The sequence below is a fragment of the Anarhichas minor genome, unplaced genomic scaffold, assembly GCF_050575085.1.
Source record: "Anarhichas minor isolate MPS153535 unplaced genomic scaffold, ASM5057508v1 ptg000007l, whole genome shotgun sequence".
Taxonomy (NCBI): Eukaryota; Metazoa; Chordata; class Actinopteri; order Perciformes; family Anarhichadidae; genus Anarhichas; species Anarhichas minor.
The window spans coordinates 6349099-6361419 of NW_027466453.1; the positions used below are offsets into that span (position 1 = coordinate 6349099).

Genomic DNA, 12321 nt, shown 5'->3' on the forward strand with positions numbered 1-12321 from the left:
TCATATTTTGATGGTACCATGTGTAATCACTAGTATAAGGAATAAGTATGTCAAATATGTACATACATGTAGTACATACAAAATACACTATTTTTTCTTGCATATAAGCCACTCGTAGAGAATTGATACACGTTCTTATATACAGTATGTGTATATATCTGTATAGATATATACAGTGGGTACGGAAAGTATTCACACCCCTTTAAATTTTTCACTGTTTCATTGCAGCCATTTGCTAAAATCAAAAAAGTTCATTTTATTTCTCATTAATGTACACTCAGCATCCCATCTTGACAGAAAAAAACAGAAATGTAGAAAGTTTTGCAAATTTATTAAAAAAGAAAAACTGAAATATCACATGGTCATAAGTATTCAGACCCTTTGCTCAGTATTGAGTAGAAGCACTCTTTTGAGCTAGTACAGCCATGAGTCTTCTTGGGAATGATGCAACAAGTTTTTCACACCTGGATTTGGGGATCCTCTGCCATTCTTCCTTGCAGATCCTCTCCAGTTCCATCAGGTTGGATGGTGAACATCCATTTTCAGGTCTCTCCAGAGATGCTCAATTGGGTTTAGGTCAGGGCTCTGGCTGGGCCAGTCAAGAATGGTCACAGAGTTGTTCTGAAGTCACTCCTTTGTTATTTTAGCTGTGTGCTTAGGGTCATTGTCTTGTTGGAAGGTGAACCTTCGGCCCAGTCTGAGGTCCAGAGCACTCTGGAAGAAGTTTTCTTCCAGGATATCTCTGTACTTGGCCGCATTCATCTTTCCTTCAATTGCAACCAGTCGTCCTGTCCCTGCAGCTGAAAAACACCCCCATAGCATGATGCTGCCACCACCATGTTTCACTGTTGGGATTGTATTGGGCAGGTGATGAGCAGTGCCTGGTTTTCTCCACACATACCGCTTAGAATTAACGCCAAAAAGTTTAATCTTGGTCTCATCAGACCAGAGAATCTTATTTCTCATAGTCTGGGAGTCCTTCATGTGTTTTTTGGTAAACTCTATGCGGGCTTTCATATGTCTTGCACTGAGGAGAGGCTTCCGTCGGGCCACTCTGCCATAAAGCCCCGACTGGTGGAGGGCTGCAGTGATAGTTGACTTTGTGGAACTTTCTCCCATCTCCCTACTGCATCTCTGGAGCTCAGCCACAGTGATCTTTGGGTTCTTCTTTACCTCTCTCACCAAGGCTCTTCTTCCACGATTGCTCAGTTTGGCTGGACGGCCAGGTCTAGGAAGAGTTCTGGTCGTCCCAAACTTCTTCCATTTAAGGATTATGGAGGCCACTGTGCTCTTAGGAACCTTAAGTGCTGCAGAAATTCTTTTGTAACCTTGGCCAGATCTGTGCCTTGCCACAATTCTGTCTCTGAGCTCCTTGGGCAGTTCCTTCGACCTCATGATTCTCATTTGCTCTGACATGCACTGTGAGCTGTAAGGTCTTATATAGACAGGTGTGTGCCTTTCCTAATCAAGTCCAATCAGTTTAATTAAACACAGCTGGACTCCAATGAAGGAGTAGAACCATCTAAAGGAGGATCAGAAGAAATGGACAGCATGTGAGTTAAATATGAGTGTCACAGCAAAGGGTCTGAATACTTATGACCATGTGATATTTCAGTTTTTCTTTTTTAATAAATTTGCAAACATTTCTACATTTCTGTTTTTTTCTGTCAAGATGGGGTGCTGAGTGTACATTGATGAGAAATAAAATGATCTTTTTTGATTTTAGCAAATGGCTGCAATGAAACAAAGAGTGAACAATTTAGAGGGGTCTGAATACTTTCCGTACCCACTGTAGATATGTTCATGTTGTAGTACCGCAATAATGTAAGAAAAAAATAGTTTTTTAAGAATTTAGTTAGTGAGTAAACGTCACTCTCACTGAAAGTGTAGTCTTTTTGGTCCACCATTGAGTTTAGAGGCAGCCTGGTTGACTTCTGTTCATTTTCCTCTGGAAGAAAACTGCTTTCTGTTTTTTTCCCCACACTTTGAACATCAGAATCCCATTTTGTATCTTTAATCTAGGCATATATTAACTTCTTAACATTTGCTTATATACTTATTCCAACAGAAGTTAGGTGAACTTCATTACTCGGGTCTAACTAAAAGAAAAATACAAAAAAGAAAAAAGTAGCCTTTTTCATGTTTGGGTTGGTCCTGATGACGTCATTTACCGTAACGTCAGAGCGTTGTCCGAGCCGGATTACCAGTCTCTTGTTTCGTACATATCCTTCCGCTTGACTCCGCCAACAGTTACTGAAATTTGTATCAAAAGAAAAAAAACGTGAAACAATATAAATGTAAGAGAAAGTGCAAAACATTACATATATCGTTTATGTAACGTTAGAGACTTATTTTGGATAGGCTCTAACGTTACGTAAGTGGTGATGTAATTTGAGAATACCTCACTTGTGTTTTTCTCTGTGCTCTAATATAACTTGTATAATATATTCAGTGGAGGGTTAGGGGATCCATATATACTATTCTTGATAAAAGTTATAGTGAACTTAAAGTATGGTTTCACCGGTCAGCAATGGGTCTATGTTTCCAGTCGGCAGAAACTGAAGTAAACCGTCTGGCGGATGAATACATCGGAAGTGGGACTTCCTCTTGCCATATATACCGGGTCTAATTTTTACATTACCGGCATTCAGCACCACTGCCGGTCGAGGTTTTAGTCGGTGGTTAAACCACAGAGAAGGGTATTTATCTTTTTTATTTATAAAACGTGTTTACAGAATGCCTGGATATTCCGACAGAGACCGCGGCAGGGATAGAGATAGAGGGTGAGTATCATTAATTATGTTTTAGACGAGCTTCTTCCTCGTGTGATTCGTAGAAATGGCTGACAAGACTCTACCAAGAAAAATTAACCGATGGGTGAAATAGCGTTTTATTTTAGAATACTATGACTGAATATTGGTATTTTTGTTTGTTTCTTAACCGAAATCCTATCATTTTGAAAAGCAGTTGGTTGTCTGTCCTTTTCTTTAAACCGCACAAGGCCCCGGATGTTTAACGGGCCCGTTGTCTTTGGCTCGAGGCCTAGTTTGGCCTCGTGCCCCCGCACAGCGGCTTTTCGTTAGCTTTAGGCTAACGTTAGCCTAACCGTAACTCGGCCTTACATTCAACTGCCACATGCAACTCCTTTACTCAATACAGGCTGTGAATATAATCTGACTGCTTTTGTAAAACATGTCCTCTATAACGCAGCCACGTTGTTAATGATATTCACTCGTTTGCTTACATAAGTCAATGTGCTGCTCCAGCCGGCTTGTCGGCTTTTCGCCATGTGGCGGCATGAATGCGGATACAAAATGCCGGCTATTTTCCATTGTTCCTCTACTGGTTGGAAAGTATATGGCAGCTAACGTAATGTATTTTCACAGAATGACGCAGTTAAGATGGACTTATTATTGTTGAATATTGCGGTTGGCCACCGCACAGGACATGAGTGTGCCCAGTCTTTTTTTTAAACCACGACCTAACTGTTGATTTAATTGCAGCTATGGCGGCAGCGGTGGTCCTCCTCGCTTTGGAGGGAACCGTGGCGGCGGCGGTGGAGGAGGAGGAGGGGGAGGAAAGTTCGGCAATCCCGGTGAACGACTGCGGAAGAAACAATGGAACATGGACGAGCTACCAAAGTTTGAGAAAAACTTCTACCAACAGCATCCCGATGTTGCCCGGAGGTCTCCGGTATGTAACGCGACAGTCGGCATGGTCCATGATATGTTAGGTAACATGCTTGAAACGAGCTCCCTCCTGCACGTGGCAGGGTTATGCAATCGGTTATGGCCACTGAACTCTTCATTCATTCTTATCTTGCAGCAAGACGTCGAAGCATACAGAAGGGCCAAAGTAATTACATTTAAGGGACGAGAATGCCCAAATCCTATTGCCAAGTTCCACGAGGCCGCCTTTCCATGTAAGTTAAAAATAAATTGGTGAAATGTATCACAGAAGGTATAGTGCATCTCTGTTAATTGTTTGTCTTTCCTTCAGCGTATGTGATGGATGTGATTAATAAACTAAACTGGAGTGAACCAACACCCATCCAGGCTCAAGGCTGGCCCCTGGCCCTCAGTGGCAAAGATATGGTCGGCATTGCACAGACTGGCTCTGGCAAGACGCTTTCCGTAAGTTAAATGTTCTCTCTCAAATTTGTTCTGAAAATAAAATACTGCATTTATCTCTACTGACCCGTGGCTCATATATAAAACGGTGCATATACTTTTATCTTTTACAATTGAAACATGCTTAAGGAATAGTTGGTGTGCTCCCCCTTCAAAAAAGCACTTTCTTTGTCAGCTCAGTGACTCGGGGAGTTGTCGTAGAAGGGCATATTACCTCATCACTGTGGGTGAGATGGCAGCGATACTGTGGCTGACTAATCTCAATCAGTGATGAGACATGAATACAACAATCTTCAGAAACACTTTCCGGTTTCTCGTTTATTTCCTCTTCTGTTTGTGTTCTACTTCCATCCTTCAGTGGAAAAAAAAAAAACTAACACTGCTGGTTTAAATGTTTATGATAAAGTGACTATAAATAACTCAATAAGATGGCTGGCTTCAATTCATCATCGCTTCGCCAGTTTCAACATTTGTCTAGCTCATTGAAGTGACTGTTGTGTCTTTTCCTGCAGTATTTGCTGCCTGCAATTGTGCACATTAACCACCAGCCGTTCCTGGAACGTGGAGACGGCCCCATCGTAAGTAGTCACTGCAACGGCTCACCTGTTTTCAGGCATTTTATCTGATAGAAAATACATGATCCCCCCTTCAAAAAAGCACTTGCTTTGTCTGCTCAATGACTCGGTGAGTTGTCGTAGAAGGGCATATTGCGTCATCACTGTGGGTGAGATGGCAGCGATACTGTGGCTGACTAATCTCAATCAGTGATGAGACAACTCTTGAATAAAACAATCTTCAGAATCTCTTCCTGGTTTCCTGTTTATTTCCATCCTTCAGTGAAAAACAAATAATAAACCTTTTCAATTCATTGAAACACATTTTATTAGAAATAGGTGAACCATGTGACGAGTTACATCCTGACGTTCTTTATTTCAATTCTGGGAACTGAATGAAACGTGTAGCTGTCTGTTGCCTTGCATGTGCTGAAAAGTTATATTTTCCCTCTCGACAGTGCTTGGTGTTGGCCCCGACCCGTGAGCTGGCACAGCAGGTGCAACAGGTGGCTGCAGAGTATGGCAGAGCTTCTCGCCTGAAGTCCACCTGTATCTACGGAGGAGCACCCAAGGGACCCCAGATCCGTGACCTGGAAAGAGGTATTGTAACTAATTTGTAATACATTTTGAAAATATGTTATGTGAGTTGAGTTCTCATAAATAATCTCTTAATCGTTGTAGGTGTGGAGATCTGCATCGCCACTCCAGGGAGGCTCATCGACTTCCTCGAGTCAAGTAAAACAAACCTCCGTAGATGCACTTATCTTGTGCTGGATGAGGCCGACAGAATGCTTGACATGGGATTTGAACCTCAGATCCGGAAAATTGTTGACCAAATCAGAGTAAGTTTTACTTTGATGGGCTGTAAATGTAAACGCAGAAGTTGAATGCCAGGCTAGATGTGTGGTACTTGAAGGTAATGTGTTGCTAACTGATTCTATTTTTGTAGCCTGACCGCCAGACTCTGATGTGGAGTGCCACTTGGCCCAAGGAGGTTCGTCAGCTGGCAGAGGACTTCCTGAAGGAGTACGTCCAGATCAATGTTGGGGCCCTGCAGCTCAGTGCCAACCACAACATCCTGCAAATTGTGGATGTCTGTAATGATGGAGAGAAGGAAAACAAGTGAGTAATGTCTTGTTGAAGCAGATGTTTTCATAATGGCTTCAGGTGAAAGTTGTGCATTCTTGACAGAATTTACAAACATTTTTTGACGGTGATTATCTTTTCTTTTTAGACTCATTCGTCTGCTTGAGGAAATCATGAGCGAGAAGGAGAACAAGACCATCATCTTTGTAGAGACAAAGAGGCGCTGTGATGATCTCACCAGGAGGATGAGAAGGGATGGGTGAGTGTTAAAATGAAAATACTGAGTCACTCCTTGACGGCTTTTGTTGTACTGCCCTTACAGTTCTGAAGTTCTTGTGTGGGCGTTGATTAACGGTAAATCCTTTAATCCTGTTAGGTGGCCAGCTATGGGAATCCATGGAGATAAAAGCCAGCAGGAAAGAGACTGGGTTCTCAATGGTAAGCTTGCATCCCCAATAAATCACTCGTTAATCATGATCAGCCATGTACAACTTTCAGGTAATGTTTTAATCACGTCTTGATTTTTATTCTTTTTTCAGAGTTCAAATATGGAAAGGCTCCAATTCTCATTGCTACAGATGTTGCCTCTAGAGGTCTAGGTCAGTACCCTCCCTGAACAGTTTTGTACTCTTAATGTATTTCTAAAAGAAAGTGTATTTGCTTTCTTTAACTCTTCTGCTTCTTTCTGAGTTTCTCCCCTGACCTGAAGGAGCAGTCTGTATGGCAAGGCCTTGGCATGACAAGCCCAGGTCCCCAGAGGGGGAAGGAGGATTCTTGGAGGTGTCCTGACTGGCGAGGCACGGGTCTCCCAGTTGTGCAGATATACAGAGGTGACCAGGCCCAAGTGCAGCATAACGCGCTGGCCTGTCCAAAAAGGGGGGGCGAGTTGAGGGCTGGCCACAGTTCCTCCCCCACACGCTCGTCTGTTCCCTGGCAATGGTTTCGACTGCTTCACACACACCCAGGCTCTGTAACTGTCCCAGCTCAAAGCCCAGCTACACTGTCTCCTATTGTCTTGCATGTATGTTCGGGCACTGCAAGCTATTTGAGCCATTTGGAAGGTGCTTTCTGTTGCGTAGACTCGTTGTAAAGCATGGGTGGCGTTGACGTCGCAGTTTCTAAACTTCTGTCGGAGGAGCAGTCTGTCAGACCGATCATACCATCACCTCTGTAATGACTACTGGCGCTTTTGGTGACAGTGGGACATGCTAGTTGGACACTCGGGCAAAATCCAAGCTCACACTCCTCCCTCGCCTGCGTTTCAAAGTCATGTCGAGACCTGCCAACGAGAGACATTATGGTCACGTGAACACTGGGTCTGGAAAAGTCTTGCCATGCCGAGAGTGGGGATGTACAATGTAGACATTCTGCAAATTGGTTCAGATCTACAGTTTCTTCTTAGCAAGAGACACTCCAGTGTGAGCTTTATAGCGAGCATCCCGTGAGCGTGTGACAAAGACTTTTAAATACTAGTTCAAGCACACTAGGAGGCAGTAGTGTGCATAGCAGCTACTGTATAGCGACACCTGTGGGTCATTTGAAAATATGTGGGGCGTGTGCTGCAATGGGAATGGACTAGTGAATGCATACTCCAGAGAATGGTAAGACTTCTGATCCCTTCTTTCTGAGGGTGGTTTGTCAGTGGTTGAAGAGGGGCGGGTTTTATTTTATCCCACTGGATTGGAAGCCAATGGAGTGTGCATCGGTTATCTTTTCCCACCGTAGTCTCCCCGGGCAGTAAATGTTTGCCTCTAGTTCTGACTAATGCTAGTCTTTGTGGATTTTCCAACCATTTGTACCTCATGACAGCACTAACATGGCCTTTTTTGTTTTTGATCTGGTTGTTGTGGTGGCACTGGCGCACGTCTTTGTGTGCTGTCCTGCTTTTCCTTTATGCCACACCGCAACACAATCTTACAGATGTTGAAGATGTGAAATTTGTCATCAACTTTGACTACCCCAACAACTCTGAGGACTATATCCACCGCATTGGCAGAACAGCTCGTAGCCAAAAGACAGGCACGGCTTACACCTTCTTCACTCCAAACAACATGAGGCAGGCCACTGACCTCATCTCTGTGCTCCGCGAGGCCAACCAGGCGATCAACCCCAAGCTCCTCCAAATGGCGGAAGACAGAGGAGGTAAATCTAATTGGTGAGATACAGAAACTGTGCTGTGAATTGCAGCCACTCCTTTTCTGCTGCCTTTTTTTCTGCTGCTTTTTTCTGAGAACTTGATAGATTTTCCAATATAAACTTCTGTATCTCAAAACTATTTTTGCTTTAACTTTCTGTTTACAAAGAATACGATAGCTGTAAGTCTCTTTTTTTTTTTTTTTTTTTTTTTTTAAGTTGTCTATTTTCCATTTGTTTTCCAGGTCGTTCAAGGGGAGGCAGAGGTGGTGACTTCAGAGATGACCGTCGGGATAGGTATTCTGGAAGGCGTGATTTCGGCAGTTTTAGGGACCGGGATAATGGTAGAGGTTTTGACAACGGACCAAATAAAACCTTTGGCACAAATACGCAGAATGGAGGCTATGGGGGTGGCAACACCAGCAGCGATGCCGGCAACGGCTTCACTGGAGGCAGCTACAATGGTAATGGACAGTCCAACTTTAACAACCAAACTGCAGCCTTTGCAGGCCAGAATTTCCAGGCCCAACAGTTTGCTGTCCCTAAGGGTGGCGCACAGACTGGTGCGACTCACCCCCCATTCCCCTTCCCCCAGGCACAGGCTCCTCCTCAGCAGCATCCTCCACCACTGGTGCCGTACCCCATGCCTCCTCAGTTCTCTCAGTAACCGCACCATACACTTGAAAGAAGTAATTTATTGCTTTTTTGTCTTGTTGAGTTCTACACTTATTAAAGGTTTTTTTTGTATTTACACAACAGGGTTACAAACAACTTCAGCCTCTATCAAGCCTTTTAAAGATCTGCAGTGCAACCATACTGTTGCAGTTTTTTTTTTTTCTATTACTATTTAATTTGTTACATTCCCTCAGTAATGTTTAGTTATGTTTTGTACTAGGTAATTACAAATGTATTGGTTTTTCATGTGTATCCTTGAAAGTGATGTTGGTTCCTAATTGGAAGTGCACTGCATGATCTTTCAAATAAAACTTAAAATTAATTTGCTTGTCTTTATTCTTTGAGCCTTCTCATCTCTGAAGGAAAATATTAACACATTGGTAATACCATTTCTGTCCAGCAGGTGTCGGGTTTCTCAAATAGACCACGGTAGTGTGTAGTAGTCAGTATGGTACCTGTTTGATGTTTACAGTATATAATTTTAAAATCCGTAGCAGCTGACAGTGTTTAGGTGTTGCAAAAATGGAAATTGGTAGTTTATATAAATCACTTCCTCCCTCAGACGTTAAGTTGTGTCCCAGCAGCAGAAGGATTGGTAACCAGTTGTCTCCGTCACACTCGTGCCTCTCCCTCACTGGTAAGGATGGCATCTTTGCAGCACTAATAGCCTTTGGATGATATGATCCTCACAACCTGTTTCGATATTATCTAAACCAACTGATTTTGGTCTTAAAGGATACACACTGAGAAGCTGGCTATATTACTGGGCACGGCTGTATTGGGAAATTAGCCCAATGCCACAGGGCAGAGCTGTGACTTGAAACTCCATTATATTGTTCATGCAGAGATGAAGACAGGCCCTTAAACTAGTTTTGTCGGTTTTTATTTTTATTTTGCAAACTTGGAGCAAACGGTATTACATTTGTTTTAACACTTTTATCTTAAATGTAACTTAAAGATGTATCGATGCATAGTAAACTGTCTTAATGAAATATGTGCAGTGTTGGTCACATGACTAGAGTTGTGTATTTCCTGGCTGCATCAACGCTCCAGAACTAAAGGTTATTAAAGTATAAGATAAACGTGGGATCAATATTTGTTGGTACACATTTTTAATGTGTCTAGTATTGATCTATATGCATTTGCAATTTCTCAACTTTAAGAGTTGTCATAGAATGAGTAAACATGTTGACGGCAACAGTGACCAGCGGGGTAACTCTATACACCGTTAACATCGTACAAAGCTCTTGTTCTACTCATCTTTCTACTCTAGTCTGTCTTTTAGTTTCACTTTCAGTCAAACTGTGGAGGAGTGCCAGACCGGCTAGTTTGAGTAATTCAGAAACTGCTTATCTACTGGGATTTGAATGTAAAACCATCCCTGGGGTTTACAAGCAAGTGTGTGTGTACCAGTAAATATATGTATGTAACTACTGGGCTGGGGTATAGATAAGAATTCTGATGACTGCATAGGAAAAATATGTGACCGAACATAAAACACTATTTCATACCTACTTTTCCATGAAAAATACAGATTCGTTTTTACTTTATTATTATTTGAAAGGGTAACTAATGAGACGTGATTTGCACATTTTCATGTCTGGGAAAAAAATCGGGATTAAATGTGTTAATAAAAAAAGAACAAAATTCTTAAAAACAGTTTTACGTACATACATTGGAGCAGTGTTAATCCTAACCTCCACCCCTGGTTCTGACCCCCATGTTGTGTACAAAGTAGAGGACACCAACTTTATGAAACTTTATAAGGAAACCAGTGATGCAGGTTCTATTTTCAAAGCACAGATGCACACGTGGACAAAATAGTTGGTACCCTTCCGTTAAAGAAAGAAAAACCCACAATGGTCACTGAAATAACTTGAAACTGACAAAAGTAATAGTAAATACAAATGTACTGAAAATGAACTAATGAAAATCAGACATTGCTTTTGAATTGTGGTTCAACAGAATCATTTTATAAAACAAACTAATGAAAATGGCCTGGACCAAAATGATGGTACCCTTAACTTAATATTTTGTTGCACAACCTTTTGAGGCAATCACTGCAATCAAGCGATTTCTGTAACTCCCAGTGAGACTTCTGCACCTGTCGACAGGTATATTGGCCCACTCATCGTGAGCAAACTGCTCCAGCGGTCTCAGGTTTGAAGGGTGCCTCCTCCAGACTGCATGTTTCAGCTCCTTGCACAGATGTTCAATAGGATTTAGATCAGGGCTCAGAGAAGGCCACTTCACAATAGTCCAATGTTTTGCTCTTATTCATTCTTGGGTGTGTTTAGCTGTGTTTTGGGTCATTATCCTGTTGGAGGACCTGTGACCTGTGACTGAGACCAAGCTTTCTGACACTGGGCAGCACATTTCGCTCCAGAATGCCTCGATGGTCTTGAGATTTCATTGTACCCTGCACAGATTCAAGACACCCTGTGCCAGATGCAGCAAAGCAGCCCCAGAACACAACCGAGCCTCCATGTTTCACAGTAGGTACAGTGTTCTGTTCTCTGTATGCTTCATGTCTGTGAACATAGAGCTGATGAGACTTGCCAAAAAGCTCCAGTTTTGTCTCATCTGTCCAAAGGACATTCTCCCAGAAGCTTTGTGACTTGTCAATATGCATTTTAGCAAATTCCAGTTTCAAAACTGGAGCTTTTTGGAAAAGTCTCATCAACTCAGATTAAAGGACTCTTATCGGGATCAGCATCAAAATAATCTGATGTACATAACGGTAACTAGAGGCTATGTGTTGAGGCGACCTGGGCCCCTGGTAGTCATGTATTTGATGTCACAGTAGAGCTGCTGCTCCACCTTTAACACTTACATTATCAAGGACTGAAACCAGTTCACAGGTCAGCGCCTGCTGATTAGATCTGTCGGTGAACAGTTTCTGCTATTCAGGAGTGCTGTGGGTGCGGCTCATCTAAATTGCTCTCTGCATATTTACAGAACCGAGGCCTTGTGTGGAACGCTCTCTGTGTGAATACTGAAGTGTTCTTTCTTTCGTGTGTCAATTGCTTTTTCGCATCCAGATATGTGACAGCCACACCCTGCTGTTGACGTGACCATTTAAAAAAAAAAAAAAAAAACACGTTGAGCTTGTACTTATTTAATCTGTTTTCATGGAGGGGGGGGGGGGGGGACTAATTTCTTAGTGAAATAAAGGAGCCAAAGTGACACATTCATGATTCACTGTATGTAAATTTGATCTGAGTGGGTTCAAGCCGCGCTTATCTCGGATGGATTGCACAATGTGAAATTTAAACAGGTGGGTTGTGCTCAATTGAATTGCAGGGTTGAACACAATAACATGAACACCTGTACCATATGATCAAACCCTTATGAAGCCACAGTTATGAAGCTTATAAAGTAACACAAGTGTTGAATCGACTATTGTCGTTTTAGTTTTATTTATTAGCGAGAGAGAGAGAGAGAGATTTTATTGCACAGGTGTTCATGTTATTGTGTCCAACCCCTCCACACCTCCTCAACATACGAGGCCTGGCCTGGACTTCTTAAATATGAACTAGCCATTATTTCCTATTTCTGAACTTCTGGATTTGTGGTTTTGTGTCTCATTGTATCTCTCTCTGGCCGGCTGTGGCTCAGAGGTAGAGCAGGTCGTCCATTAATTGCAGCTGGGGTTAGTTGGGAGACCGGATCCTCCCGTCCTCATGTTGATTGACCTTGGATAAGACACTGAGACCCTAAGGCTGCGCTTTGAAAGAGCATTA

General features: G+C 42.5%; 1 protein-coding gene and 1 long non-coding RNA gene across 3 annotated transcripts; one reads left to right on the top strand and one right to left on the bottom strand.

Annotated features, from left to right (window-relative positions):
* Positions 1-321: 321 nt before the first annotated feature.
* On the bottom strand, positions 322-3328 carry LOC142941781 (uncharacterized). Its single transcript, XR_012951539.1, has 3 exons — positions 3245-3328; positions 2172-2253; positions 322-1522 (listed from the first exon to the last, which is right to left on the bottom strand). It is a non-coding gene; the product is annotated as an uncharacterized LOC142941781 (long non-coding RNA).
* On the top strand, positions 2625-8704 carry ddx5 (DEAD (Asp-Glu-Ala-Asp) box helicase 5). Of its 2 annotated transcripts, none has more exons than XM_076083808.1 (13): positions 2625-2783; positions 3504-3693; positions 3826-3922; positions 4000-4133; positions 4643-4708; positions 5143-5284; positions 5366-5526; positions 5634-5806; positions 5919-6029; positions 6147-6208; positions 6310-6369; positions 7691-7925; positions 8149-8316. In XM_076083808.1, the coding sequence occupies exons 1-13, from the start codon at positions 2737-2739 to the stop codon at positions 8174-8176; spliced, it is 1506 nt and encodes a 501-aa protein (XP_075939923.1). In that variant the 5' UTR covers positions 2625-2736; the 3' UTR covers positions 8177-8316. The 2 variants fall into 2 exon arrangements, with proteins under 2 accessions (XP_075939923.1, XP_075939914.1); XM_076083799.1 differs by having other exon boundaries at positions 2626-2783; positions 7691-7912; positions 8149-8704.
* Positions 8705-12321: the final 3617 nt, after the last annotated feature.